The sequence below is a fragment of the Trichechus manatus genome, unplaced genomic scaffold (genome assembly GCF_000243295.1).
Source record: "Trichechus manatus latirostris isolate Lorelei unplaced genomic scaffold, TriManLat1.0 scaffold00001, whole genome shotgun sequence".
In the NCBI taxonomy this organism is placed as follows: Eukaryota; Metazoa; Chordata; class Mammalia; order Sirenia; family Trichechidae; genus Trichechus; species Trichechus manatus.
In genome coordinates this window covers 27094400-27121865 of record NW_004443937.1, presented here as the reverse complement: position 1 = coordinate 27121865, position 27466 = coordinate 27094400, and the positions used below count along the sequence as shown (strand labels likewise).

The 27466-nt window shown below is 44.3% G+C and overlaps 1 protein-coding gene across 3 annotated transcripts; it reads left to right on the top strand.

Annotated features, from left to right (window-relative positions):
• The first annotated feature begins 831 nt into the window (after positions 1–831).
• Positions 832–24636, top strand: CDC25A (cell division cycle 25A). Of its 3 annotated transcripts, XM_004368483.1 has the most exons (15): positions 832–1440; positions 2445–2518; positions 3924–3966; positions 4787–4823; positions 5317–5418; positions 7438–7557; positions 10215–10349; positions 10856–10930; positions 12306–12476; positions 17373–17471; positions 19418–19480; positions 19567–19665; positions 20537–20667; positions 21814–21925; positions 22134–22858. In XM_004368483.1, the coding sequence occupies exons 1-15, from the start codon at positions 1271–1273 to the stop codon at positions 22272–22274; spliced, it is 1572 nt and encodes a 523-aa protein (XP_004368540.1). In that variant the 5' UTR covers positions 832–1270; the 3' UTR covers positions 22275–22858. The 3 variants fall into 3 exon arrangements, with proteins under 3 accessions (XP_004368540.1, XP_004368541.2, XP_023582350.1); XM_004368484.2 differs by lacking the exon at positions 7438–7557 and having other exon boundaries at positions 1385–1440; positions 22134–24636; XM_023726582.1 differs by lacking the exons at positions 832–1440; positions 2445–2518; positions 3924–3966 and having other exon boundaries at positions 4698–4823; positions 5320–5418; positions 22134–24636.
• Positions 24637–27466: the final 2830 nt, after the last annotated feature.

Here is a 27466-nt window from a genome sequence, read left to right as displayed (position 1 = left end):
CATCAATATCTTAAACGTATTGAACTATTTTACGCTTTACTTTTCGTACTATGCCTCGGAAATCCGAGGTGGATTTTCACACCTAAGGCGCATCTCAATTTGCGCAGGAGGCATCGAGGCGCTAAAGCCCCGTTTGGCCAGCGGCTCATGGTCAGCGCAGCCTGCAGTTTCTGTGACGGGCCGCCGACCGGGAACGTTAGCGCTCCGGAATCACGGCTTGGTGGTCGGGAGTCGGGGCGCACGGCGTGGGGGGTGGGGGGGCGGTGTCACAAGGCCGAGCCCAGGGGTCCTGGCCCTGTGGCGGGCTGGGGGTGTCATTCAATTTCTGTAACTGTGGGACCTGGCGGCCTAGGGCCGAACAGAACAGCAGCCTATGGTGCTGCACGGTTAGAGAAAAGGCTGGGCTTCGCCAACCCGGATGGGTTTTCTAGTCTCCACGTTCGCTCAAGCTGTGGGGCGCGGGACGATGCGGGCGTGGCTCAACGGGGGGCGGAGGTACCGGGAAGTACGCGCGGGATGAGAACTACGCTTCCCAGCATACAACGGGTCAAGAGGGGACTTTTGGCCTCGGCCGGGCGTCGCAGGGCCTGCTGGGAGTTTTCATTGACGTCCGAGCGCCTCTCGTTTCGACCCGCCCCCGTCACCTCTGGGCCCCGCCCCCTCAGGAACTGGTGACCTCGCAGAGTCCCGCGAGCGGCTTCCTTCTTCCCCTCTCATTGGTCCAGCCTGGCTGTCATTCGGGGGCGGGGACGTAGCTTACGGATTGGTGGATTCCATTTGGCGCCAACTAGGAAAAGGGGGGCGGGGCACCGGCGGCTCCTTAGTGAGCCACGAAAGGCCACCCCAGCCGCGGCAGCCCGGGAGGGAGGTGCAGGTTTGCTTAGTGCTCTGCGACCCGGGATTGGGCAAGGGTGAGAGAAGAACGAAGAGTGTGTGAACCCGGACCGTTGCCTCGCGGCCCTCGCCCACCCTCCTTTTCCGACCCGCAGCGTTTGTTTGGATTTAATCTTCAGGTTGCGGGCTCCCGCCCGCCCGCCGGCCTCGCGGGGAGGGGGTCGGCCATCCGTGCGTGCGGCTGGCGCCTGCCCAGCCCAGACACCCGCCCGTCTGCGCCGCTTGCCCGCGGCGGCCGCGTCCCTAAACCGCGGGGTCGTGTTTGTGTTTGACCCGCGGACGTAGGCAGCGGGGCGCGCGGCCGAGGCCGGTGTCGGCGGGGCGGGGCGGGCGCGGCGGAGGCGGAGAAAGAGGGAGCGGGAGACCCGGCGCCGCCATGGAACTGGGCCCGGAGCCCCCGCACCGCCGGCGCCTGCTCTTCGCCTGCAGCCCCCCTCCCGCGCCACCGGCCGTCGTAAAGGCGCTGTTTGGCGCGCCAGCCGCCGGGGGCTTGTCGCCTGTCACCAACCTGACGGTCACCATGGACCAGCTGCAGGGACTGGGCAGGTGAGGAGATCAGCGTTGGGGCCCCAGCCGCCCGCCTTCCTGGAGATCCTCGGGGAGATTGGGCCGGGAAACGGGCCCCGGGAGGGGCGCGACCTGCTCGCCTGGATCTGCCGCTCGGGGGCGGCAGCGCCGGCCCCATGGCCCGCCATGTGCACCCTCTTCTCGGGCGGAATGTTGGGCGGGAGAGGCCGTTCGGACCCTCCAGGGCCGGACCCGGTAGGGGGTGGGGAGGGCCCCGGCTCCCCACCTTCGCCACCCATTTCGGATTACCCTGTACCCTGCTCCTGTCGCTTCGCTGTCCCAGGGAGCCCTTTGGAATCTGTTCCCACGCGGGGAAAGCAGGCCCTCCTTAGTGCTTACTTCCACCCTTGCTGAACCTTACAGGATCTTAATTTCCTGTGAGCTTTGTTCTTTCCCAACAAAGGAACATGGCATTTTCTTTCCTGGCGTTTGTACAAAATCATCGCAGTCCCTCCTGGCCTCGTGTACATTCCGGATGCCCACTCTGTTGCTTTCTCAAAGCCAGGCCTTTTTACCCAACTTTCCATACTGGAAAGCTCCCGGGACTTTTCCTTATAGCAAAAAATGCATCGTACAGTGTTTCTGATGAAGTTGCTTTTCCCCCAATCTTGAACATCCCTTTTTCTAACTAAGATACATGTCTTTTTCCTTTTCACACCTCTGAAATGCAGGAACACTGTCCTAGTCATCTTTAATCCTTACTTCTAGCACAGTGCCTAGAACACATGCTCCCATTTCAGGAAATACTTCAACATTCGTCATAATCATCATGTCCTACAACGTGGCCCAGGGCTGTGCCCGCCTATTCTTTTCTCCTCTCCTTTTATCCTCAAGTGCAAACTGAGTGTTGGGGTGGGAAAGTGGAGTCTGGTGTGACCTAGAAGTAATGATGGTTCACAGCAGCCTGGCTACTTGTTAAGCTTGTGACCTGTCTCCTGTATGTAACCTTTTAACTGAGTCCTAGAAATTTCTCTTGGTTGTAGTGAATATGAGCAGCCACTGGAGGTGAAGAACAGCAGTCTGCAGAGAATGGGCTCCTCCGAGTCGACCGATTCAGGTATTTTCTGTCTTCAGTTATGCATTGTGTGTCTGCTATGTGGGAGGCAACACTGGGAATTTGCTGAAACATTCCTTTTCACTTAGGGACTTAGTTTGGTGAGTGATTGAGACAGCATATGGAGAATGCATGGCAGTGGTGACAAACACCTTTAGGAACATTACAGAGAAACCCCCTGTAGCAGTTTATGGAGAGAGAAAACAAGTTCAGGTGTCTGCAAGGAGGTGGTGTGCGCTGGTCTTAAAGGATGAGTAGTCGAGTAAAATCCAGAAAGTCATCAGTTAAAATTTGGAGTCCAATTATTGGAAGTATAATGAAATTATTTGAGTAAGCTCGCTATGGAGGAAAAGTGCCATTGAATTTTATTCTAATTCACAAATGTATGTTTCTACAGGGTTTATCTTTGCACAGATAAGAGCATTTGGGCACAGATGCTTTAGGTTAAGGAACTGCAAGAACAAAAGTCTTAAAATACAGGCAGCTTCTTGAGAACTGGAGATAGGATTCTCATTTGTGGCTGTGTGGGAAGCCTTTAGTGAGATGGGCACCTTACTTGGTGCCATTTTGTTGAAGGCAGCAAATACTTGCCTGACATGTCACATGACTAATAATTGACTTTTCAAAATCCCAAATTTACCCACATGATTTGACAAGATAAAATACTTGAAATCAAAACTATCCTAGAAAAACCTGGTACCTGTTCTTTCTGTGGTTGGAACTCACAGTTTGCAAGTTACCTGGGTTACCTCTGAATAACCAAGGAATCATGGCATGAATCAGCTTAACTCACCTTTTCCTCAAAATCTGTTTCCACTGATGGTAATTGGAGTTTCTAGGTGGTGCAAACAGCTAATGCACTAACCAAGAGATTGAAAGTTAGAGTCTACTCAGAGGCACCATGGAAGAAAGGCCTGGTGACCTACTTCCAAAAAATCAGCCATTGAAAACCCTATGGAGCACAGTTCTACTCTGATGTACTTGGGATCACCGTGAGTCAGAACTGATTCCACGACAACTGGTTTGGTTTTTTTGGTTTAATAGTATTTGCAAGTAGGAGAGGGGATCAGTAGATTATACTATGAAAGTATTAAGACTCGTGCAAATAGGGTTTTTTTGACAATCAAATAGGGACCTCACTTCTGGCAAAACTCTAAGCTATGAGCCTTTATTGGCTGACTTATAAATAAGGTTCTAATTTTGTTTATCTTTAATGACAAAGTGTATTTCACGTATGATTTCCTGAGAGATTTTAAACACTTTCAAAGCTCAAGGAATTGAGAGTATTTTAAATGAGAATCAACAGGCAAATGGAAATTCCAGGTGAAGGAATGAAGACTACTTTATAGAGCAGCCGAGCTACGGTGATTAATGGTGAATAGAAACACTTTTTTTTAATTTCCCACAGGCTTCTGTCTGGATTCTCCTGGGCCCTTGGACAGTAGAGAAAAGTATGTATTCATTGCTTTTAAATGTTTGTGCTTATAAAAAGGTTTTCTTAATTTTTTAACAACATTCTTCATGCTCTGCCCTGAACCCCTGGCTTTGTTGTCCCTGGTCAACAGCAGTCAGACTCTGACACACATGGGGTCTCCATGAGTCACAGTCGTGGTGGTAGTTAGACTCCCTGACCCCGCCAGTATTCTTACTATCTTTTGAAAATGAGTGGTTTATATTAGCCGTTTTCAGAACCTCTCCTCCTTTATTTTAGCTGTAATTTTGATGTTCTGTTCAGGGCACCCAAACCCCTGCTCCACCCTATAATGTCATAGCCTTAAGAAAACCTGTGCGTTGAATCATGTGAGGGTTCACAGAGCAAAACAGTCACTCCCTGAGGACTGTGAGCATTGGCGGAGCCAGCGGGGAGTGTGGGCACAGGAGCGGCTGAACTCGTTCAGCTGTGCATCTGTGGCACAAGGTAGCAGCCTTTGCAAGAGACCAGTGTCACTCAGGATTAGGGTGAGGGAAAACAGGGACTACAGGGAAGAGTGTTTCTGATTGTCTCCTATGTATCAAAATAATTCAGGGGTTTGGTTTTGCTTATTGTTTTTGCAGTTAAGTCAATTTTCTCAGAAAAAAGAAAACCTGTGCATTTTAAGAGAAGACCTTAGTTTGTTTTTTTCACCGAGAAACTCAGTGTTGGGTGTGCTTCTTTGGGAGTTTGGTCTGTTTGACTGCCCCCACACTGCAGGCTAGACACCGTTCATCTGCTAAGATGAATAAATCTTTGTTTGCTTTATTCTTATTATTTACCTTCTGGTCTCATTGCAGCCTTGAAAATCCGATGAGGAGAATAAATTCCCTACCTGTAAGTTATTGTCCTTTTTATTCTGAGCTAATACCTATTCTCTGCCCCCCCCCCTCCCACTTAGCTACCAGCGTGACCTTGGTATGAGATCTTAGAGAGTGAAGACTGCTATTATAAGCACAAGACTGTGGAAAAGCACTCGAGACCCTTTACATAAAGAAACTGCAGTAGCCATTGCCTCTTGAGGGCTTTTTCCTCCTTCATCTCTACTAGACCTTTATCAAACCAGAAAGGGTTGTTTTTACGCAAATGATATTATTTTGGAGTTGATTTGGCCCTTGCTGAGAGGGCTGTAGACCTTCTCAGGTTAGGCGTAAAGCCATGTAATGAGGACCTCTAATCTGTGTTCTGGCAATATGGCGCCCTGGCCACGTTTACTGGATACTTGCTACTACAGTGTAAGAGGAGCTAGCCCTCCCCTCCTTTTTTTCCCCTTTCTTTTGAGAACTGGCTTCTCATTTACGTACTCTAATTTCCTCTTTCTGTTTGATAGCAGAAGCTCCTGGGGTGTAGCCCAGCTCTGAAGAGGAGCCATTCTGATTCTCTTGACCGTGACGTCTTTCAGATGATCGACCAGGATGAGAACAAGGAAAATGTGAGTGTGGCATCTCTATACTAACTACTAACCAAGGGCAGACATAAAATCAATGACTGTCTTAAGTACAGTGGGCTGCTTTCTGGGAATCAAAAGCTTTGCCAAAGTCAAGCATGGTCTTTGGGGTCAGAGAAACCTAGATTTGAATTCTGCTGCTTACTAGTCGTGTGACCTTGAGCAAGTTACTTCTCTTTTTAGTTTTCAGTTTCCTCATTTGTAAAATACGTGTGCCTTTTAGAGCTGTTGCTGGAATTAAATGAGATAATGTATATAAAACACTTAAAATCGTGCCTGGCATGTAGGCGTTACTCAGATGGCAGCTCTTAGGACTATTTATGTCCATAAATAGTCTATCTGGGAAGGTCTTCCCAGGCTTTCCTTTCCTCTTTGCTTGACCCTGGCAGCTTGGGAAAAGGCTTCGTGGCAGCATTTGGAAGAATTGGGTCAGTAGGTTCCAGGGGCTCTCAGTTTAATGGAAATGGTGGCTTAGAGGAGGAACTTATATGATTATCCATCTAAAAAAAAACTCTGAACACCCTGGCCTGGCTTTCTCTCTTGCGTCTGGCAGAGTGCCTTGCATAGGGCAGGCATCCAAAATAGTTGAATGAATTAGCTCAGCTTTTCTGGCCTTCTTTCTATTTCTACATCTGTTTATTTCCTCCCTTTTTCCATTCCCTGCTGAGATACCACAACTTATAATCCTTATAATCGTCCACACTTAGTATAAAACCTACTGCTTCCATGAACTGTCCTGATGGCTCATTTGGCAGCTTGAGAGATGTTTTGAGGGAGAATACAGAAATGAGTTTCTGTGGGAACACCCAGCTCTCACTGCCTTGAGCACTCAGGCACTACATCAGCCTCTGTGTAGTGCTTCCTGCCACACAGGCCAAAGCTGTACTGATGCCTGGCCTTACCCCAGGCTTGACTTCTCCCAGGGTTACCTGCCTGGACCTTTGCTGTAGAGGGTAAACCACATAGATGATGGTTCAAGCACCACCCTCTCTGGAGTCATCCTGCCTAGCTTTGTGACCGTGGCCACATCATTTGACCTGTAATGCCTAGTTTCCTCATCTGTAAAATGGGGGCATTCAGGTGGTATTTGAGGGTTAAGTGAATTAATGCACAGAAAGTGCTTAGCTACTGTGGTGGCACATAAATATTATGTAATACTAGCTATTACTGCACTGCGTGCTTGATGACAAGTTCTTAAGTGGATATTTCAGGGTACAGCAATGTGGTTTTTCAGATTTCTCTATGATATAATTATACTTGTTTTCTAAACTTTGTATTGAAATCTAACATTAAATAAAGTATACAGATCTCAAGTGTACAGCTTGGTAAATTTCGACAAGTAAGCATACCTGTATAACTACCACCCAGACCAAGATGAAGGGACCAAACCCCAGAGGCTCCCTCTTGATGTCTCCCCATCAGTAACCGTCTCCCACGAAAGTAACCGTTAGTCTGCGTTTTGTCGCTGTAGATTAGTTTTGCCTGTTTTTTACCTTTTTTCACACAGTACGTGTTCTGTCAGGTCTGGCTTCTTCCGCTCAGCATTGAGTTTGTGAGACTTAGCCACAAACTGGCAAACCACTAGTTTGTTTTGTTTTCATTGCTTGTAGTATGTGATACAGTCATTTTAAGTGGGAAAAGCATTCTCTTGTTCGCACAAAGAAGTGGAAAATAGAAGGCTCTCAAGCATATCGTATTTATCCCAGTGTAGTGATTTTTCTGAGATTTTTTGTTTTATAGAGTTGGCAGATATGTGTATGTTAGGAAATAAAGTATTTGCGGTGAGAGGGGGAAAAATTCTGCTTTAGAAGTTAGCCATTGACAGGTTACACATAGCCAGTGTTAGAAATTAGATCAGAAACAGGTCCACCCTTCATTCTGAGGCTGTTGTAAAGGTAGTGACTAGTGCCCAGTCCCCTTGCCTGTCTCACTCAAGCTACAGCTGAGGCCCTAGAGCTGGTTTTCATGGACAGTAGAAGATATCTTCACTATACTGTCTTGCAGGAAGCCTTTGAGTTTAAGAAGCCAATAAGACCTGCATCTCGTGGCTGCCTGCACTCACATGGACTTGAGGAGAGTAAAGATCTCTTCACGCAGAGGCAGAACTCTGCCCCAGCTCGGATGGTATGTGCCCTGGCCTTCACAGGGGAGTTTCTGAGGGGAAGAGAGAATTACAGCACCCTCTTTAACCAGGAACTGAAGACACTACAGTAGCTCTTGCTGTCTTTACCTTGACTTTGTCTTTTGAAACTAGGCTGTGAAACATTTAACTTCAGCAAGGAAAATCTGACCTTGTCAATTCTGGGAAAATAGTCTGCAGGCATCCTGGGTCATTCTAAGCGTACACATGATGAGATTATATTTTTTACTTAAAACGTGTCCTGAGTGCTAGAGGTAGCCCCCAGAGTAGGGTTTTCTTTGGAGAGAGCACTTGGCTTCTTCCAAAGGTGGCTTATTAAGAACTATCATGAATTCCAGTGAACCGCTGCCTACAGGCTTCTTGGCAGTATTTAGGGTCACTTGCCTCTGGGCTATTTATGTGTCAGGCAGTCAGAGATTGTCGTTACTTCCAAAGTTTCCTACTGTTAGCCTAAACTGGATCAACCAACAGCCCTATAGACAGGAGAGACCCAACTCGAGCTGAGTGATCACAGCTGGTTTCCAAGTTTTCCTGGGAACTTGAATCTGAAAATACAGCTTTCCAGTCAGGCATGTGGTTTGAGATTCGGGTTCAGCCGATACTGCTGCTGTCTAGCATTGCACAAAGCACTTTGACACGTGTTCTTATACTGAATCATCATAATCTTCTGAACTAGCTGGAGTTACCCCATTTTACAGATAAGGAAAGTGTGGTCACAGGGGTTGAGAGATTTGCCAAAAGTCACAGATAATAGAACACCAGCTTTAACAAAATCTCCAGATGCCCAAGTACACAGTAACCCGTTGGGAGTTGGGTATCAGGAACTAAGTATCTTTAGAGTGTGCTTGGAGAGCAGAACACCAGGGTTTCCTGTGATCACTTGACCATCCCTAACTGTAGGTGCTGGGCATGCAAACTGAAAGAAGGTCAATGCCAATCCCACTGGTTTGGATAGCGATCATGTCAGAGGGCATTTCTTTGATAGTCTTGTTTTTAGTCTCTAAGCCACCATCTGTTTCCTCATAATAGCTTCTTGGTGTAGGAGCCTGGAGAAAGAATTAGTTCCTATCCAGAAACAGATCTAGACTTGTTGGACGTTTTCTATACCACATTTGCACTTAGGGATCCCAGAACCTACCTCACAAAAACCAGTTTATAACATGATGCGCGCCTTCCTAGAGTGCTGGCCGTGATAACGTTACTCCCCCTGGGCTCTATGGGCACAGAAACTGTGAGTTTGTCCAGGTTGTATTCAGGTGTACTTGTGGAGGATCAGAGACGTCCGACACTTGTTTCATATCGGGGAAGCACAGCTAGTGTGAGAACCAGAGTAGGCCAGCTGCAGAGGGGATTCCTAGGTGAGCGATCCCCTCGCAGAACCAGAACGCCACTTGAGGACAATAGCCCAAAGGGATCTGGGTGTTCTTGAGGCTTATTTGTAGGACTTTAGAGCCACCTTGTTACTGTGAAAAAATATATCTGTAAACTTTTCCTGGCTTTAAAAGCTCCTAGAAGAGAGATGATTCAATGTTAGCAGTGTTTGTCCCCAGATACTGGATTTACGAATGATTTTCTAAATTTTTTATATTAAATCGGTATTGGTTTTATAATGGAGGATCCCCCCCCTGAAAAAACAATATAGAATTGCCTAATGAAATACCCCTATTTTTACTCCAGGAGTGGTTTCAGCTCCTAGGGAGGTGGTGTAAGGTAGAGAAAACCTTGGGCTTTGGAATCAGACAGCCTAGCTGTGTAATCTTAGTAAAAGCTCTTAAGCATCAGTTTCCCGATTTGTTAAAAAGAAAAGGATTAACTACCCCTTAGGGTCACTATGAGTTGGAATCGACTCAATGGCAACGGGTTTGGCTTGGTTTTTGGTTTGGTGTGTTGTAGGACCCTTGGTGGCACAATGGTTAAGAGATCGGCTGCTAACCGAAAGGTCAGCAGTTCAAACCCACCAGCCACTCCTTGGAGACCTTATGGGGCAGTTCTACTCTGTCCTATAGGTCACTATGAGTTGGAATCGACTGACAGCAACGGGTTTGGGTTTGGTTTAGCGTACTGTAGGCTAATATGGAATTATACATGTAAAGATGATATCATAGTGCCTTGCACATAGTAATTCATTTAAAAATTGAGCAGCTATCATTTAAATCCCAAGTCTAGAGATCTAGGGTATACTTTCTAGAACCAGACCACCCTTTATTTCCGTCTGTCCAAACTCATTACATGGGCATTCTCTGGGCCGTTGTCCGATCTCCACAAGACTTGCATCTTCTCATCCTTCTTCATTTCAGCGAATTATCATAGTATCACAACTGTCATGTTGATCAGTGTTCACCAGTTATGACCTCCTGATAAAACAAACCTTGTTCTTCACAAGAACCCATCCTCAGATCCCGCTATAAGGTGAATTGCTTCTGGGGAGAGTTTTTTGTGAAGACTTCTTACCCTGACTCTGTGTGGGTGTCACAACATTTATAATCTCAGGGTACGTTTTTCTTCGTTTACTAGCTGCTAAAATTTTACTTCTTATAACAAATATAGTATGTTTTCCTCATAAAAACTAGTGACCTATCCAAGGAAATAAAAACTGACCGGAGTTCTCATTTGTTAACAAGCCATGAATTGTGTCTTCTAGCTTTCCTCAAATGAAAGTGAGAGCAGCGAGCCGGGGAATTTCATTCCTCTTTTTCTGCCCCGGTCACCTGTGACTGTGACTCTGTCTGATGAGGATGATGGCTTCATGGATGTTCTCGACGGAGAGAATCTTAAGGTACTCTGTGGGTGTGGGTGTGGGTGTGGGTGGGTGTGGGTGTGTTTTCTCATCCATTCCGCTAACTACCCCTGGAGAATTCAAGTTCCCAGGGCTTGAGCTGGCTGACACTTTTGTTGAGTTGTGAGAATTTATTGAGACTCTGTTTCTAGCCCGAGTCAATCCTATGGGAGGTTCAAAAGACGACATTAATGTGGTCCTTCTTACCTTGAAGGAGCTGATAATCTCTTTTGTGCAAGAGACATGAAATAAGAACAGCGTTAACAGTGTAGGGCTAGCTGCCACATGGTGTAAAGTTGAAGGGGCTGAGGATGCCTCCTCATGTACCCTCAAGGGAGATACTTATAGCTATGTTCAGATATCAGAGCTATTAAGTGTGGTTCTCTTCTGACCTTAAGGGGTGGTGGGAGTGGTGGTGAGGGAGGAGGGGACATTAGATGCCTTCTACCCAAACTAATGTTAGTCTCTATTGGATGTTTTTTAAACCAGTTTTCCTCTTTCCTTAGAATGATGAGGAGACCCCGTCGTGCATGGCAAGCCTCTGGACAGCTCCCCTTGTCATGAAAAGAACCACAAACCTTGTGAGTTATTCCTGTGGGTCTGGAGGGAGCCTTGAGTAACTGGGCTCTGGGACAGAGTGGACCCAGATTATCCTCTAAACAAAAAGCTAGCCCTTCTGCTCACACAACCATAAGAATCAGAACTTGTTTCATTTGAGATTCTTTGGGTCTATGGGCCTTCCCATTTGACTGGTCTCTAGTGTAATGCATTGTTTATTTGTTTTTTAATTTGTCCCTCATTGATGCGTGAGGGCTCCTTGGTAATTTATATGCATGCAGTTCTCATCTTTATAGTTTCATCTAAATCATTATTAGTCAGCTAATGTCCTTTCTGGCTGACCTACAGCTCTGATCTCTCTGAACTTCTTAACTAACATAATCACAGCTTTGGGTGGCTTCACTTCCAGTTGGCAGGGTCCTAAACGTTGTCTAAGTGACCATCGAAGCTCTGCTTTCCACCTTTGCAAAGCAGAGCCCTGTCCTGAACCTCATGGTTTCATCTTGCTCTGATTTTGAGAAGGGGCAGGCAGTTGCTGTGGCCACCAACATTTGCTTCAGCCAGGATTTGGTGGGGCCAGTGGATGAGCTCCTGTGCTTCCACATTGAAACTACCTTTCTAGCCAGTGTCCTTAATTAGCCGTTTTTGTACCCGTGTGTCTTCTTGCCCTAAATAGGGTTTGTCTCCACTGTCATCCTCTGTAACACCTTGGATTAACTCAGCCCCAATATTAAAACGTCACACTTCCGGAAGTAAGACAGTAGGAAGTGAGTTGTTTTTCCCTTTGTCAGTCACGTAGCAGCTGTGGAGAGGGAGCACCCAGTGGTGAAGTGGACAGTGGCTTATTCTGGAATGTGGCCTCGTTAAACTCATGCATACAACATTTGTTACTCTGCGCCACAAACTTACACTCTTAACTCCATTTTAACAACCTTTATGGCCATGTTTTATGTATAATCTAGCTGTCTTACACCTTTTCTGCATTTAGGTGGGTGTTAAAACCTGTCAAACTGTCCAAGTAAGGTACAAGTAATAAAATGGATGGGAAGAGGCAAGTCAAAAATGTGCTCCTGATTGGAAGGTCACAGTGACTTCTCTTCACTCTTAGGACCCTGTGTAGACAGTAAGCTTTCAGCTTTTTGAGAGCAAGGGTTGTCTTACTCATCGCCGTATAGTGTCTGCTTAGTACGTGCTCATTAAGCACCAGGTGCTCAGTGCCTGCCATGTGCCAGGCCCAGCGAGAGTTCCTGGGTCTTGATGAAGGTACAGTATCTGTTTCCTAATTTAGAGTGGATCTTAAACCATCCCAGGAAGCCCTTGGTCCATTATTTCATTTGCCTTACCATTCAAGTGGGCAGGTTTTAGTGAAAAATTGATTTATCTTTGTTTTTCCCTAAGGGCAATCGCTGCAAGCTGTTTGACTCCCCTTCCATGTGTAGCTCCACCCGGTCAACTTTGAAGAGACCAGAACGATCTCAAGAGGAATCTCCATTTGGAAATTCGAAGCGGAGGAAAAGCATGACTGGGGCCAGTCCGGAAGGGGCAGCTACTCCAGAGAAGCCCCAGGAGGTTAGTTTTGCAGGTTCCTTTTTGCCTGAAGGGAGTGATTTTTCATTTGTTTCAAACGTGTCCGTAATTGTCTGTTGAAGCATTTTTATGATGGCTGCTTTAAAATCCCTGTCAGATAATTCCAACATCTGTGTCTTCTCAGTGCTGGTGTCTGTTAGTTGTCTTCCTCTTCAAGTTCCCATTCAGAATTCCGAGTCAGGTTTTCCTGGTTCTTGTTATGAATGAATGACTATATATTTTGGATATTATATTATGAGACTCTGGATCTACATAAATCTGTTTTAACAGGCCTTGTTTGATACTGTGGGGAGGGGGACGGCGCCAGCTCTTTACTGCCATGTGGTGATGGAAACCCAAGTTCTCCAACGCAGTCTCCATGGACACCTAGGGTGGTGGGAAGCCTCACTGCTGGGTGGGTATGAGGGAGTTCAGCCTCATGTGGCTTCCACTGACACACAGGGCAGAGGGGCCGCATTACCACTGGGCAGAAAGGAAAGTCCCAGCTCATTATTCAGTCTTCTGTGCCACCATCCCAGTCGAGCAGGGGTTAGGACACTTCATTACAGCTGAGCAAGAATGCAAGTCTCCCCACTCAGCCCTTGCCGACAGTGGTAGGATGGGGCCGCAGTCTTTTCCCCTGGTATTTGGTTGGAGTAGAGCTGTTATTGCCTAAAGGTTTTCTGTCTTGCTAGGCTGACCTTTTCCTAGTCTGTTAGAGAGAGCAGGCTTGTTTGTTGGAGGTTGTGTGTGTGTGTGTGTGTGTGTGTTGGAAATAACAAAACATGCCCTCAGTGATTTCTACTTGTACAATTCAGTAGCATTGACTACATTCTTCAAGTTGTACAACCATTCTCACTATACTTTTCCAGATTATTCTACCACCATTAACATAAACTCATTGCCCCCCAAGCACAAGCTTCCCCTTTCCCCTTCCCTGCCACCCCTGGTAATCACTAATAATTTTTGGCTTCTGTCTGTTTGCTTATTTCATATAAGTGAGATCATATAGTATTTGTCCTTTTTCCAATTGACTGATTTTGCTCAAGATAATGTTTTCAAGGTTATCCATGTTGTGGCGTGTATCAGGACTTCATTTCCCTTTATAGCTGAGTAATGTTCCATTGTATGGCTGCACCACATTTTGTTTATCCATATATCTGTTGGTGGATATTTTGGTTGTTTCCACCTTTTGGCTATTGTGAATAGCACTGCAGTGGACATTGGTGTGCGTGTGTCTGTTCTGCTGCAAGTCTCTTGGGTATACTCCTAAGAGTGGAATAACTGAGTCATGTGGTAGTTCTATGTTCAGCTTTTTGGGGAACCACCAAACTTTTCCCACAGTGGCTGTACTATTTCACGTTCCCACCAGCAATAGATGAGAGTTTCTGTTTCTCCCAGCCTCACAAATACCTGTTGTTTTCTCTCTTTTTTTATTGTCATTCTAATGGGGGTGGAATGATTTTGATTTGCATCTCCCTAAGGTCCCTGTGAATCAGAGTCAACTTGATGGCAACAAGTTTGGTTTTGGAATGCTAATGCTGTTGAGCATCTTTTCATGTGCTTGTTGGCTGTTTGAATATCCTCTTTGGTGAAATGTCTGTTCAAGTCCTTTGCCCATTTTTTGATTGGATTGCTTGTCTTTTTGTTGTTAAGTTGTAGAAGTATTGTATATATTTTGGATATTAAACCCTTATCGGATATATGGTTCCCAAAAACTGTCTGCCAATCCGTAGGTTGTCTTTTCACTTTTTTGATAAAATCCTTTGATGAACAAAAGTATTTAATTTTTGTGTGGTCTCATTTATCCATTTTGTCTTCTGCTTTTGTTGTCATATCCAGTAGCCCATCGCTAAAAACTAGATCCCACAGCTTTGCCCCTACATTTTCTTCTAAGAATTTTATGGTTTTGGTATTCACATATAGGTCCTTGATCCATTTTGAATTGGCTGTTGTGTATGATGTGACATATAGATCCTGATTCATTCTTCTGCATGTGGAAATCCAGTTTTCCCAGCACCATTTATTGAAGAGACTTTTCCTTCCCCATTGGATGGACTTGGTACTGTTCTTGAAAGTCAGTTGATCATAGATATATGGATTTGTATGTGGACTCTCAGTTCTGTTCCATTGGTCTATATGTTCCATATATCTGTATGTCTACCAAGCTGTTTTAATTACTGTGGTTTTATAGTATGTTTTAAAATCAGAAAGTGTGAGTTCTACTGTACTCTTCTTCAATATTGCTTTAGCTATTTGTGGTCCCTTCCCCTCCCATATAAATTTGGGAATTGCATTGAATTTATAGATTGCTTTGGGTAGTATTGATATCTTAACTAAGTTAAGCCTTCCAATCCGTGAAAGTGGAATGTCCTTCCATTTATTTAGGTCTTCTTTAAATTCTTTTAGTAATCTTTTGTAATTTTATGTGTGTAAGTCCTTCACCTTCCTCGTTAAATTTATTCTTAGGTACTTTATTATTTCCGATGCTATTGTAAATGGTAATGTTTATTTAATTTCCTTTTCCACTTGCTCGTTGCTCGTTATATAAAAACCCAACTCATTTTTGTGTTGACCTTTTACCCTGCCACCATGCTGAACTCATTTACAGTATTCCTTCTGATAGCTTTCTTATGGATTCTTTGGGATTTTGCATATATATAGGATCATGTTTACTACAAAAACTTCCTCCTTCCGAATTTGGGTACCTTTTTTCTTTTGTAGCCTAACTGTTCTAGCTAGGACTTCCAGAACAATATTGAATAATAGTAGTGAGAGTGGGTATCCCTGTCTTATTCCTCATCTTCTGGGAAAGCTGTCAGTCTTTCTCCATTGAGTGTGATGTTAACTGTAGATTTTTCATAAATGCCCTTATAATAAAGGCATTTTGAGGAATTTCCCTTTATTCCTACCTTATTGAGTGTTTTTATTACAAAAGGGTGTTGGATTTTGTCAAATGTCTTTTCTGCATCTATTGAGAGAATCATATAATTCTTCTCCTTTGTTCTGTTAATGTGGTGTATCACGTTGAGGGATTTTCTAATATTGAACCACCCTTACATTCCTGGGATAAATCCCACTTGATCATGGTATATAATCTTTTTCATATATTTTTGTATTCAGTTTGTTGGTATTTTGTTGAGTACTTTTGCATCTATATTCGTTAGGGATATTGGCCCGTAGTTTTGTTTTCTTGCGATGTGTTTGTCTGGCTTTGGTATCAGGGTAATGCTCGCCTCATAGAATGAGCTAGGAAGTGTTCCCTCCTCTTCTATTTTTTGGAGAAGTTTAAGTAGGATTGGAGTCACTTCTTCTATAAATGTTTGGTAGAATTCTCAGTGAAACCATTTTATCCAGGACTTTTCTTTGTGGGAGGCTTTTGATTACTGATCCAGTCTCTTTACTTGTTACGGGTCTGTTGAGCCACTATTTCTTCTTGAATCAGTGTAGGAAGTTTGTGTTTCAAGGAATTTGTCCATTTCCTCTAAGTTATATACTGAACTCTCTTGCTCGACTTTTTTTTTCCTTTTTGTGAGAATCATCCAGATTGTTGCTTATATTCATAGTTTTTTGTGATTTTTGTTTGTTTGTTTTTGATCGCTATGTACTATTCCATTGTCTGGACTGCAGATTATGCATTGGACTGCTAATCGACGTTTGGGTGGTTGTTCACACGTTGTGGCTGCTATGAATAAAGCTGCTATAAATATGCTTTACAATTCTTTTTTTCTAGACATCCTTTTTATTTCTTGTGGATGAATACCTAGGAGTGGGATTACTGGGTCATAGGCTAGGTATATGTTTAGTTTTAGTAGATACTGCCAAGTAGTTTTCCAAAGTATTTGTACTCCGTACAGTGTGTGAGAGTTCCATTTGTTCCACGTCTTTACCCAGTGTTTGATGCTGTTCATCCCTTTAGCGTTAACTATTCTGATGGGTGTGTGGTATGTATGGTTTTAATTTGTATTTCCCTAGCAGTCATTTTTGTTGGTCATAGATTATCCTCTCTATTGCCTGTCCAAGTCTTTTGCCCATTTTTCTGTTGGGTTGTCTCTTATTTATTTGTGGGAATCCTTTATATATTCAGCTATAACCCTTTCACCAGATGGATGTTATCTTTCCCCTCTGTGACTTGCCTGTTAATATTATTCTTTTGATGAATAGAAGTTGTTGATTTTTTAAATGTATCTCAATTTGTCAGTCTTTTTTTTTTTTTTTAATTGTACTTCAGGTGAAGGTTTACAGAACAAACAGTCTCTCATTAAACAGTCAGTACACATATTGTTTTATGACATTGGTTAACAACCCCACAACACGTCAACCGTCTCCCTTCTCGACCAGTCTTTATATTTAGTGCTTTATGTGTCATATTTGAGAATCCTTACCTCTCTGTGATTAGTCTTCTTGACATGACCTTAGAAGTCTGATCACTTCCTTGCTTCTATGACAAGGTGTGCCAGGTTCATCTTGGACGTTTCTTGTCCCAGACCTGAAATCAATCACTTCTTCAAAAAGCCCTGGTTTCTTTTAGTGGAAAATAGTATCTAGAGACCACATTATGTCCGGTACACTATGGGTGCTCATTGCACCTCTGGAGCTTTTCAGTGGATACAGCTGAGAAATGGTTGGGTTTTTTTGTTTGTTTGTTTGTTTGTTTTTTAATAACATAGCCCTAATTTTAACCCCCTCTTTTAAAAAAGCAAGGAAAACTTAGTTTCAGAGCAATTCCATTAGAAACTAAAATAATAGTAGACCTAGTCAGTAACCCATATTCTTTTATTTACTCTAGATCGAATCAAATAAGAAAAATGTCTTCTTTGTTAAATATAGAAGTTAACATGTTCCGGGTGAATGTTTTTGAGAAATCCTTTTCAGAGTTCCACCTTTGATTTGTTACAGATTCTACATCAGTGTTTGTCCTTGGCGTCTTCCCCAAAAGGGACCATTGAGAACATTTTGGACAGTGATCCAAGGGACCTTATAGGAGACTTCTCCAAGGTAAATACAAACAGATACAAGCAGAGCTGCTCTGAGTGATGGAGGGAGTGGGAATACCTAGAACCCCACTCAGCCTTTCTCCCTCCCTGAGGTGGCCCCCGGGGTGCCTCCCAAGGGACACAGTTTGGAAATTTTGAAGGTGGAAAACCTTGATGAGTTCTCATGGTCATGTTTGTGTTGGGCTGAGATTGTAGACCTTGCTGGCCCAATTATTTTCTGCTTTGAATTTTTTGTTGATACCATGTGTTTTTCATTAATGGAAGCATGCTGAATCACTGAGTGTGTCTAAATTTTTGGTAGGTAGTATGGATTTTTTTTTCTTGCCCCGGCCCGCCCCCCACCCACCCCTGCAAGCCTACCCTAAGTGTGTCTATTGGTACATATAGTAACAAATAAAAATTTTCAAAATTTCTGGTTTTCCTACCAACAATTGAGACACCTCATATAATACTCCGTAAAAACAGTAATTTGCAGCACACTCCCGTTTCTTTAGTTTCAAACAGTCATAAAGACCCCTGCCTTGTGGCAGCATACAGTGTCAGTGCAACAGCAGCTTCCCAATAAGCCCAAGGGGCTGAAAAAGTTCACGGTCACTATATGTACTGCCGATCACGAAAGGGTTAAGGTAGGAAGCTGCTCACTGTGGCTCCAACACAAAGATCAGGCTCTCTGGGAAGTGTGTTTTTTGATTATAAAAATAGCATTGCATAAAAGTATAAAGAAGCAGATATAAACTTAGTCTTATTACAAGTCTGTATGTTGAAAGATTATCATGGAATATCCAGGGTTGAGGCTGAATTTCTCCACTGTCCGGAGAAGTGTGGCCTTTAAGGGAAAAGGTCCCAAGAGAAGTTTAGAGGAAGATCAGCTGACGGCCTGAAGTGCTATGAGGAAGGCTGGCTGCATTTGAGCCCTGGCAAAATACCAGGGTGGGACAGGGAATGTGTCAGTAGCGACTTGTTTAGCTGCATTTGACTTGATTACTCTTTTCTTCATTAATTTAGCTAACATTTATTGAAGTACTTATATATTAGGCAGTATGGGAGATTCCCAAGTAAGAGCCAATTCCTTCCCTCAAAGAGTGTAACATGTGGTAGGAGAGGTAAGCCATGTCATGTACCGCATGTAGATGAGCAACATTTACCACGCGGCAGATTGAAATAAATGTCACTGAGATGTAAGCAACAGGCTAAGAGAAAGAAAAGATTTGTCTTAGCTAGAGAATTGGGGAAAGTGTGGGTCTGAGCCATTGGTATTTCAGCTGGGTGGGATTTGAAGGAACAGGGGGAGTTAAGAGGTAGAAAAATAGACAATTCCAATCTGAAGGGATGAGCAACCAAAGACCTGGGCATGCTTTGGAGGTGTTCCCGCTTGTGGAACCTTCAGGTTGAATTGAGGCTATCGATTATGTTTGCCACAATGGCCGCTGCACGGCCACAGGGATGGGTGCACTCTTGATCAACCAGTTGCCTTACTGAGTAATTGCCGATGTGCCCATCTTCTCCCTAAGACTGGGCCAGGCCTCATTTTTCCCAGCCCCAGTGCCTAGCACCATAGCAGGTGCCCGGTAGAGGAGTGAAATGCCTCCCTTCACTGTATTTTTAAGTGCTGTTTATAGTCTGAGATGAGAAATCCTGATAAAAGCAGATGGAAAAAGAAACTACCTGGATGTTTCCGGATTCAGTCTGGCTTCCTAGCTGGCTAACCTTGAATAAGGTACTTAACTTGTCTGAGTTTTCACATCTGAAAATGAGGATAATATTCCTTGTGGGTTTGTATGAAAATTAAATGTCAGGGTGTTAATGAAGTACCTACAAGAGTAATTAGCACGTACTATCTGATTAATGCTTGCTTTTTAAAAACTGCTTACCAGGCAGTCAGTACAAGTGTTGCATTTATAGGCTTTCAGGTTTGCTAAGTATCTTTTTTTTTTTTTTTTTTTTTAGGGTTATCTCTTTCACACGGTTGCTGGGAAGCATCAGGATTTAAGATACATCTCTCCAGAAATTGTAAGTCACCCCTTTGGAACCCGTGGGGTATTTGAATCTAGTATTCCTAGAACCAAGCTTGATTCTCCTTGGCTTTCTCTCTACAGATGGCATCTGTTTTGAATGGCAAGTTTGCCAACCTTATTAAAGAGTTTGTTATCATTGACTGCCGATACCCATATGAATATGAGGGAGGCCACATAAAGGTATGAATTTCTGGCGCTTGCTGTCAAACCCTGCTATCTTGTCTTGGGGAGGGATGGAAGGAGCCTTAGACGGGATTTTAAAAAGGGGGACAGTGGCACCTGCCTGACTTAACCTCACATGTTGGTTGTAAGAATAAAAAGAGACAGTAGATTGTAAAAGGTATTTGACTCTTGGCGCATTGATCTCATGTTCCCTGGTCTACACTATTCTCTACCACTTTATATAGCATATGCTCCCTGTTCTAGCCTTCACATCATCATCTTCATGCACATTTGTAGGTGATACCTGCTGATCTCTAAGCCGAGGCAGGGCAGAAAGGGCTCCATAGTATTTGTAGTTCAGGTACAAATATTTGAAAACCCCAGGGTTCCTGCCTAAAGGAAGCCAATTGCTGGCAGTGTGTCCTGGTCTCTGGCAAGTTTAGTGATCCCTCTCAGTTTTGTAGTTCAGTCAGGCTGCTTAAATTAATAGAGGAAAGGTGTTATTAGGACACACTTTTCCAGGAAGAAGGGAACTGTTGGTGCTATTTTAACCTTTTACCAAATAAAATAGTGTTGAAGAAGTGCTTTACATACAGTGTTTGTTTATGGCTTTTGAAAGTCCCCAAATTCACAAGTACCACTCATAAAGTGTACCATAGTTGTATAACAGAATTTCCAGGCCCGTGTGCGTTTCTGCATAGTCAGTGTGTAGAGAGCTACAAAGCTCCATTGAGATCCAGGTGCCAGGTGCTCTACTGGGCTGTTGAGCCAGGAGACCTGTTCCCACGGGCCTGTAAAACTGGTCTCGTGGACTTAAAGATTACTGTCGCGGAGTCAGTACTGCAGGTGCGGGAGACACAGATGCCAACAGTCTCTGGTACCTTCACAGGGTGCAGTGAACTTGCACATGGAAGAAGAGGTTGAAGACTTCCTACTCAAGAAGCCCATCGTACCTACTGATGGCAAGCGCGTCATTGTCGTGTTCCACTGCGAATTTTCTTCTGAGCGAGGCCCCCGCATGTGAGTGCCGCACAGAACTGGGCTCTCTGGGGCACGGGCCCCCCAGTGCTTTTGTGGAACGTGGTAGTGTGTGGCTCACACTTGGAGCACACTTTAGCATACCAGCCATCCTACTGCACGTCACTAATCATTTCCAGGCCTTGACCTTCACACATGACATATACATACATGGTTTGCAGAGTATCTACGAATGTATGTGTAACAGAAGTTTTCCCAAATTCTTATCCATTTAGCAGTTGCTTGCTTTCATGAACGGCTCCTTTGAATGTGGTTTATAGGCTTGACCTAACAGTTTGAGGGGGAAGGGTTTTCAGGGTCCTCCAGTCCAGCCCTGTCTAGGATGCTTGTGTTGACTATGCAGCACCCCCCGTGGATCTCTGCTTTATCACCCCCACTCCTGAGTCAGTCCTTGCCATTGTTGGATGTGGCTCACTGTTAGCCCTAAGTTCCTTCAGATGACAATAAGGTGGGAGCTTCTGGGCTGAGTGGAGGAAGAGCAGAGAGGCTGGAGTGGAGTAAAGGGGAGAGCAGTGTGGGGTGAGAGGGGTGACAGGAAGTCAGGTCTTGTGGGCCATGTAAAGACTCTGACTTTTACACCAGCTTGTGGGCAGTAAGCCACCAACCAGATGAGGAGCCCGGGGAAGGGTATTGGGTATCCGGTCTAGGCATAGGATGCAAGTACGTGCCCTGAGGCAGGAGTAGGCTCAGCCTGTTTAAGAGCCATGGGAAGAAGCCTGTTTAGCTAGAAAGATGTGAGTGAGGGGAATGGTAGTCACAGAGGAAGGAGGCTGGGGTTGGGAATTGAGGGAGAAGCCAGGAAGCTAGCTGAGAGGCCGATGCCACATGTGAAGTACAGGGTGGTGACAGGACAGTGGGCGAGGGTCAGATGCTATGACTGTTTAACTTGGAGAAGGGAAGGTTAGAGAAGAAACCATCTACCTTTAAATATAAGGCAGTGGCACTGGCTGTGAACGCTGGTCCTAAAGATCTCCCGTGGTCAGGAGCTGCTGGTGTCCAAGAATAAATATAAAGTTTGCAAGATGTGTGTAAGGACCGCTTAAACCCACAACCACTGCTTTTACTGTCTTTTCTTCTTTCTGTACTGGAAGTACTAACCCGGCTTTGGCCTTCCTTTCCTTGTACTAGGTGCCGGTACGTGAGAGAGAGAGATCGACTTGGTAATGAGTACCCCAAACTCCACTACCCTGAGCTGTACGTCCTGAAGGGCGGATACAAGGAGTTCTTCCTGAAGTGCCAGGTGAGATGGGTCTCTGGAGAGCATGGCCTGCCCCTCACCCGTGTTGGACCAGGGCTTGGGGTGTCTGCCCTGCACAGAGCAGGCCCCTATTGAACCTGTCATCTGGTCTGCATTGCTGCCCCCAGCGTTGCACCCCTGGGAGGGAAGGAGAGAACCAGATTATAAGTGTGAGGCAAGTGTGCCCTAACCTTACCCTCTCTTCCCCCAGTCTCACTGTGAGCCCCCCAGCTACCGGCCCATGCACCACGAGGACTTTAAAGAAGACCTGAAGAAGTTCCGCACGAAGAGCCGGACCTGGGCAGGGGAAAAGAGCAAAAGGGAGATGTACAGCCGTCTGAAGAAGCTCTGAGGGTGGCGGTCCGTCCCTCCGCCCTTCCCCTCTTCACTGCAGAGAAACTTGAGGAAAGGGGACAGCTGTGTGGCATTTGAAGAGAAGGCCTGCGGCTTCCGTGCCTTAAACCTACCTCCCACACTCCCAGGGTTGGAGCCCAGAGTATCCCGTTGGCAACACCTCTTCTGTCCCTCATAAGATGGCTTCCTTCCACATCAGAACTGTGCCAAGACTGTCAGATGCCACAGTACAGTTCCGAGCCACTGTGTCAAGACATCCCAACTCCTCATCCTGCACAGTTGGACGAATAACCTGGTGCCTTGCTGGGCGCTGGCTTTCTCGCATGAAGCGCGGGGCTTCAAGGGGAGGGGCAAGTGGAAGCAGAAGTAACACGAAGAGAAACACTGCTAGCCAGATACCAAAGGCAGCCTGGGAAGGAAGGGTCTTTGTGGGATAACCCGTATCTTTAATTTATTCAACTTTATCAATCACTTTATTTTATTTTTAACTCCTGGAGACTTTTACTTAACTCCTTTGTTAGGTCAAAATACTGCCATTCTAGGTAGGGTTTTATTATCCCAGGGACTACCTCTGCTTTTAATGAGAGAAAAAAAAAAAAGACAGGGGGAAGAAAAGTCAAACCTGTTGTGAATTGTGGGACAGAGAGCTAGGAGCTCTGTCACCCCCAGGAGGCACTGCAGTACTGGGGCTGCTGCTATTTAAAGCCAAGAACTGAGATACTGTGGGAGCGGGCACTGGACTCAGGCTTGGCTGCAGGACATAAGCTAAACCTCCCAGACCTACCTCGAAGGCTTTTGAGATCTATTTGGGGGGCAGGGGAGTTCCCTGTGGTATTGGCTAGAATAGGAGCCACAGTCAGGAAAGCACTTCAGGCAGCTTCCACTGGGCCACCCCCAGGTCAGTGTTGGAAAGTGGTAGTGTAGGTATCCCAGGACGGGTGGGAACGGGTGGGCTCCACAGGACGGGGAGGGAAGTAGACACTGAGTGTCCTCCTTCAGCTACTCTGACACTCTTTAATAGCTTTTTTTTTTTTTTTTTAATGGTCATTTTATGAGTCAAGAAAAATCAAGTCGGTGTCAGATGGGCCACCCAAGGGTAGGGAGGGGCTGGAAGCCCTGGGCATGAGGAGGAGGGAATGGGTGCTGACAGAGATGACAGGGGGGAGTCTGGTGAATTTTGAAGGTAAAACTTTCTGGATTTATCATGTTTTAATTTGAGGAACGGGGAGTAATGGATCATCACCAGTTGCCCACTCATCTAACCCTATGGAAGTGGAGTCTGAAAGGAACACCTCCCATCTACAGAGCTGGGGCTGACTTGATTGATTCTAGACAGGCCTGCTTGGTGCCTGCTCATCTGTACCCTCAGGCCCAGCCACTTCACCATCTCTGCACCATTGGGGTGTAGCCAAGTTTTTCTTAAACACAAGGTCAATCTCACCTCTTGCCTCGGGATTCTGTTCTGGGGATGGGGAGGGAATCGGTGATATTGGAGATGACTGGTTACTGAGTTATGGGTTTGAGTTGGATTTGTCTATAAAACAATCTTGTTGAAAAAAGTATGTGGGGAGTATGGGAGAGAAGAGCTAGAAGACCTCACACACAATGGAGACATCACAGTTTGGTCCCCGATCTTGGTTGTAGGGATTCTGTTGGTTGAATGCCTGAAGAGGGAGGCGGGATGACCTGCATATTGTGCCAGCTCAGCCAGCATTGCTAACCACCTGTTGCAGGCTCTGAAAATAAAAACAGTCTTGGACCCACACTCTGCCTGATTCTTGACAAATTTAAAGGGAATAACTTTTCCCTTTAAGATCCTGGGGACATACTTGACTAAAACCAGCGTCTGGGACAGCCACATTTCCTCAAGAGGCCAAAGGGCTCTTGCATAGCTTGGCTTCAGGGATGCCTGGAAGGAGCCCGAAGACTCAAATGTGTGGTTCAGATGGAGTCACAAGATGAAATGAGTGCATTAAAAGCTTGCCTGAACCATTGGCATTTGCTTACAAGATCTATTAATTCATTTTATGGAAAAAGCAACAGGTTGAAGGAGGGACCATAAGTTTCAGCTGTTGTGAAGGAGCCAGAGAGGATACTACATGATGAAAAGGGACAAATGTGGGTAGATCATGGGTCCTCAGGCACAACCAGGGAGACATGGAAGTGTGATGCTGGAGAGCTATTGGTTAACTTCTATAACGACTGGAGCACCTACCAAAATAGAGTGGCGCTCAGGAGAGAGAAGTGTGTTCCTTCCAATATGTATAAATGTAAAAAAAGTGGTTCAAGCATATCTACTACTATTGATAGAGTATTTTAAATCTTCCATAATCACACATAAATATTTCACCCATGATCCCACCTCAAGTCAAGCTTCATGTAGTCATTGTATTCTTTCTGATTGCATCTATAGGAGGCATTATTTCAACATTTTTTTTTTTTTTTGGCATATTTAAAATGTTTAAATTTGGCAAATTTCCTTAACATGCAGAAAAAACAGTGCAATGTAATTCTGCTGTTCCCAAGATAATTATAGGAGATTCGTGAGAAATATTAATTCATGGAGCTTTTACACTCAGGATGGTATGGTAATGAGGCACAATTTAAAGTTGGTGATGAACATCTTTCAGTCTTTTTTTTTTTTTTTTAAATATTTTATTGTACTTCAGATGAAGGCTTACAGACCAGATAGTTTCTCATGTAACAGTAACACACATGCTGTTTTATGACATTGGTTAACAACCCCACATTTTAACCCTCTAAATTCTCAACTTTTTTTTTTTTTTTTGGTGAAAATACACATAGCCAAAGATACGCCATTTCAAAAATTTTTTTACATACACATTTAAGTGACACTGACTACGCTCTTCTAATTGTGCTGTTATTCTCACTCAAGATGAAGGCTTACAGGACAAAATAGTCTCCCATTTAACAGTTACTACAAATGTTGCCCTATGACAATGGTTAACAATCTCACAACACATCAACAATATCCTTACTCTACTTTGTGTTCCCTATCATCAGCTTCCTACTCCCCTTCTGCCTTCTGGGCCTTATCACTGGACTCCTGTACCTCGTTACTCTCATGGTTTTACTGGGCTGTCCACTCGCAGGCTGATCAGTGAACCTCGAAGGTAACTTCGCCACTGAGCTAAAAGGGTATCTGGGGGCCATACTCTCGGGGTTTCTCCAGTCTCCTTTAGGCCAGTAAATCTGGTCTTTTTTTTTTGTGAGTTAGAATTATGCTCTACATCCTTCTCCAGCTCTGTCCAGAACCCTCTGTTGTGATCCTGGTCAGAGCAGTCAGTGGTGGTAGCCGGGCACCATCTAGCTGTACCGGACTCAGTCATGTAGTCATTGTATTCTTTCTGATTGCATCTATAGGAGGCATTATTTCAACATTTTTAAAAAGTAAAACTGAAGAAAAGTTTCTTGTAATACTAATTTCCAGTATTATATAAATATATCACTGTTTATGTTATTTAGACTATTGGAGGCAATAATACATCCATGTGGTACAAAATTCAAACAATGCTGAAGAGTTTGCATTAAACACTACCTCTCTCATCTCCTAGTACCCCATTTCCTCTTAAAGATTTTTTTTTTTAACTCTTCTAAAAAGACACTGCACGTAGAAGCATTCTCCACACCCTCCTCTCCACTTTATTTCATCCCACTGTGTATTTTGGAGAAAGTATATAGAAAACATATATGTATATTGAGATTATTTTCAACTGCATTAATATTATCTGTACATATTTAAAAGTATATATAAAGTGTTAATTTAGAAATGAGATCATTTTATTCAACTCTTCAGTGTCTGTACTTCTGAACCGTGGATTAGTTTCCTTGAACCCAGTTTTATTTTCATCAAATTATTTTGAAATGGCAGCACTGTTTTAGTTCCTGTATGAAAAATTATCCGAAGCTCAAGTATCCATTCTTAAAATTAGGATTTTGTTTTTTCATTTGCCCAGTAAGTGTATATTTATGATTTCTACAAGTTACTTTGTCTTTTTTTTATCATGGAGAACATCAAACATAAAAGTAGAACAATGAACTCCTTTTGTACCCATTACACAGCTTCAACAATTATCTACCAATCTTGTTTCTCTTCCTCACCTCACCTCGACTTACTTTGCTTTTTAAATTATTTCCCTGGGTTATTGCCAAAGGCAGGTGATCTCCTATCTGATCCATCTTTGCCACAATCAACTTGCTAAAAGGCTAATTAGGTCAACTCATTCTTGAGAATTTAATGGTTCCTTGCTGCCTATAAAATGAAACCCGAACCCTTTAGCCCATATGCTAAGATGTAAGCCCAGGCTTACCTATGTTCATTTTATGCTCTAATAACGGCAAGATTCTCAGTCTCTAGAATGCACCCTGCCCTCTCAACCTCGCTTGCTACAGCTGGAAGCCTGCCTTGCAGAAAAATTATTATGGAAACCCACAAGGTTGAGAGCTGGTTAACTCTGGGAACCTTGTTGCTAGGTGCCGTCGAGCCAATTCCGAGTCATAGCGACCCTGTGTACAACACTGCCCAGTCCTGCGCCATCTTCACAATTGTTGCTGTTTGAGCCCATTGTTGCAGCCACTGTGTCAATCCATCTCGCTGAGGGTCTTCCTCTTTTTCACTGACCCTCTACCAAGAATGATGTCCTTCTCCAGGGACTGATCCCTCCTAACAACATGCCCAAAATATTAAGATGTAGTCTCACCATCCTTGCTTCTAAGGAGCATACTGGTTGTACTTCTTCTAAGACAGATTTGTTCATTCTTCTGGCAGTCCGTGGTATTTTCAGTATTCTCCGCCAACACCATAATTCAAAGGCGTCAATTCTTCTTCAGTATTCCTTATTCATTGCCCAGCTTTCCCATGTATATGAGGCGATTGAAAACGCTATGGCTTGGGTCAAGCGTACCTTAGTCTTCAAGGTGACATCTTTGCTTTTCAACACTTTAAAGAGGGCTTTTACAGCAGATTTGCCCAATGAAATGCGGCTTTTGATTCCTTAACTGCTGCTTCATGGGTGTTGATTGCGGATCCAAGTAAAATGAAATCCTTGACAACTTCAATCTTTTTTCCGTTTATCATAATGTTGTTTATTGGTCCAGTTGTGAGAATTTTTGTGTTTTTTATGTTGAGGTGTAATCCATACTGAAGGCTGTGGTCTTTGATCTTCATCA

Excerpts from the sequence above, each read along its gene's own strand:
- CDC25A (XM_004368483.1), top strand. The coding sequence starts at position 1,271 with ATGGAACTGGGCCCGGAGCCCCCGCACCGCCGGCGCCTGCTCTTCGCC. Across the intron at positions 3,967-4,786 it reads CCCTTGGACAGTAGAGAAAA|CCTTGAAAATCCGATGAGGA; the intron begins GTATGTATTCAT and ends GTCTCATTGCAG. Across the intron at positions 10,931-12,305 it reads TGAAAAGAACCACAAACCTT|GGCAATCGCTGCAAGCTGTT; the intron begins GTGAGTTATTCC and ends TTTTTCCCTAAG.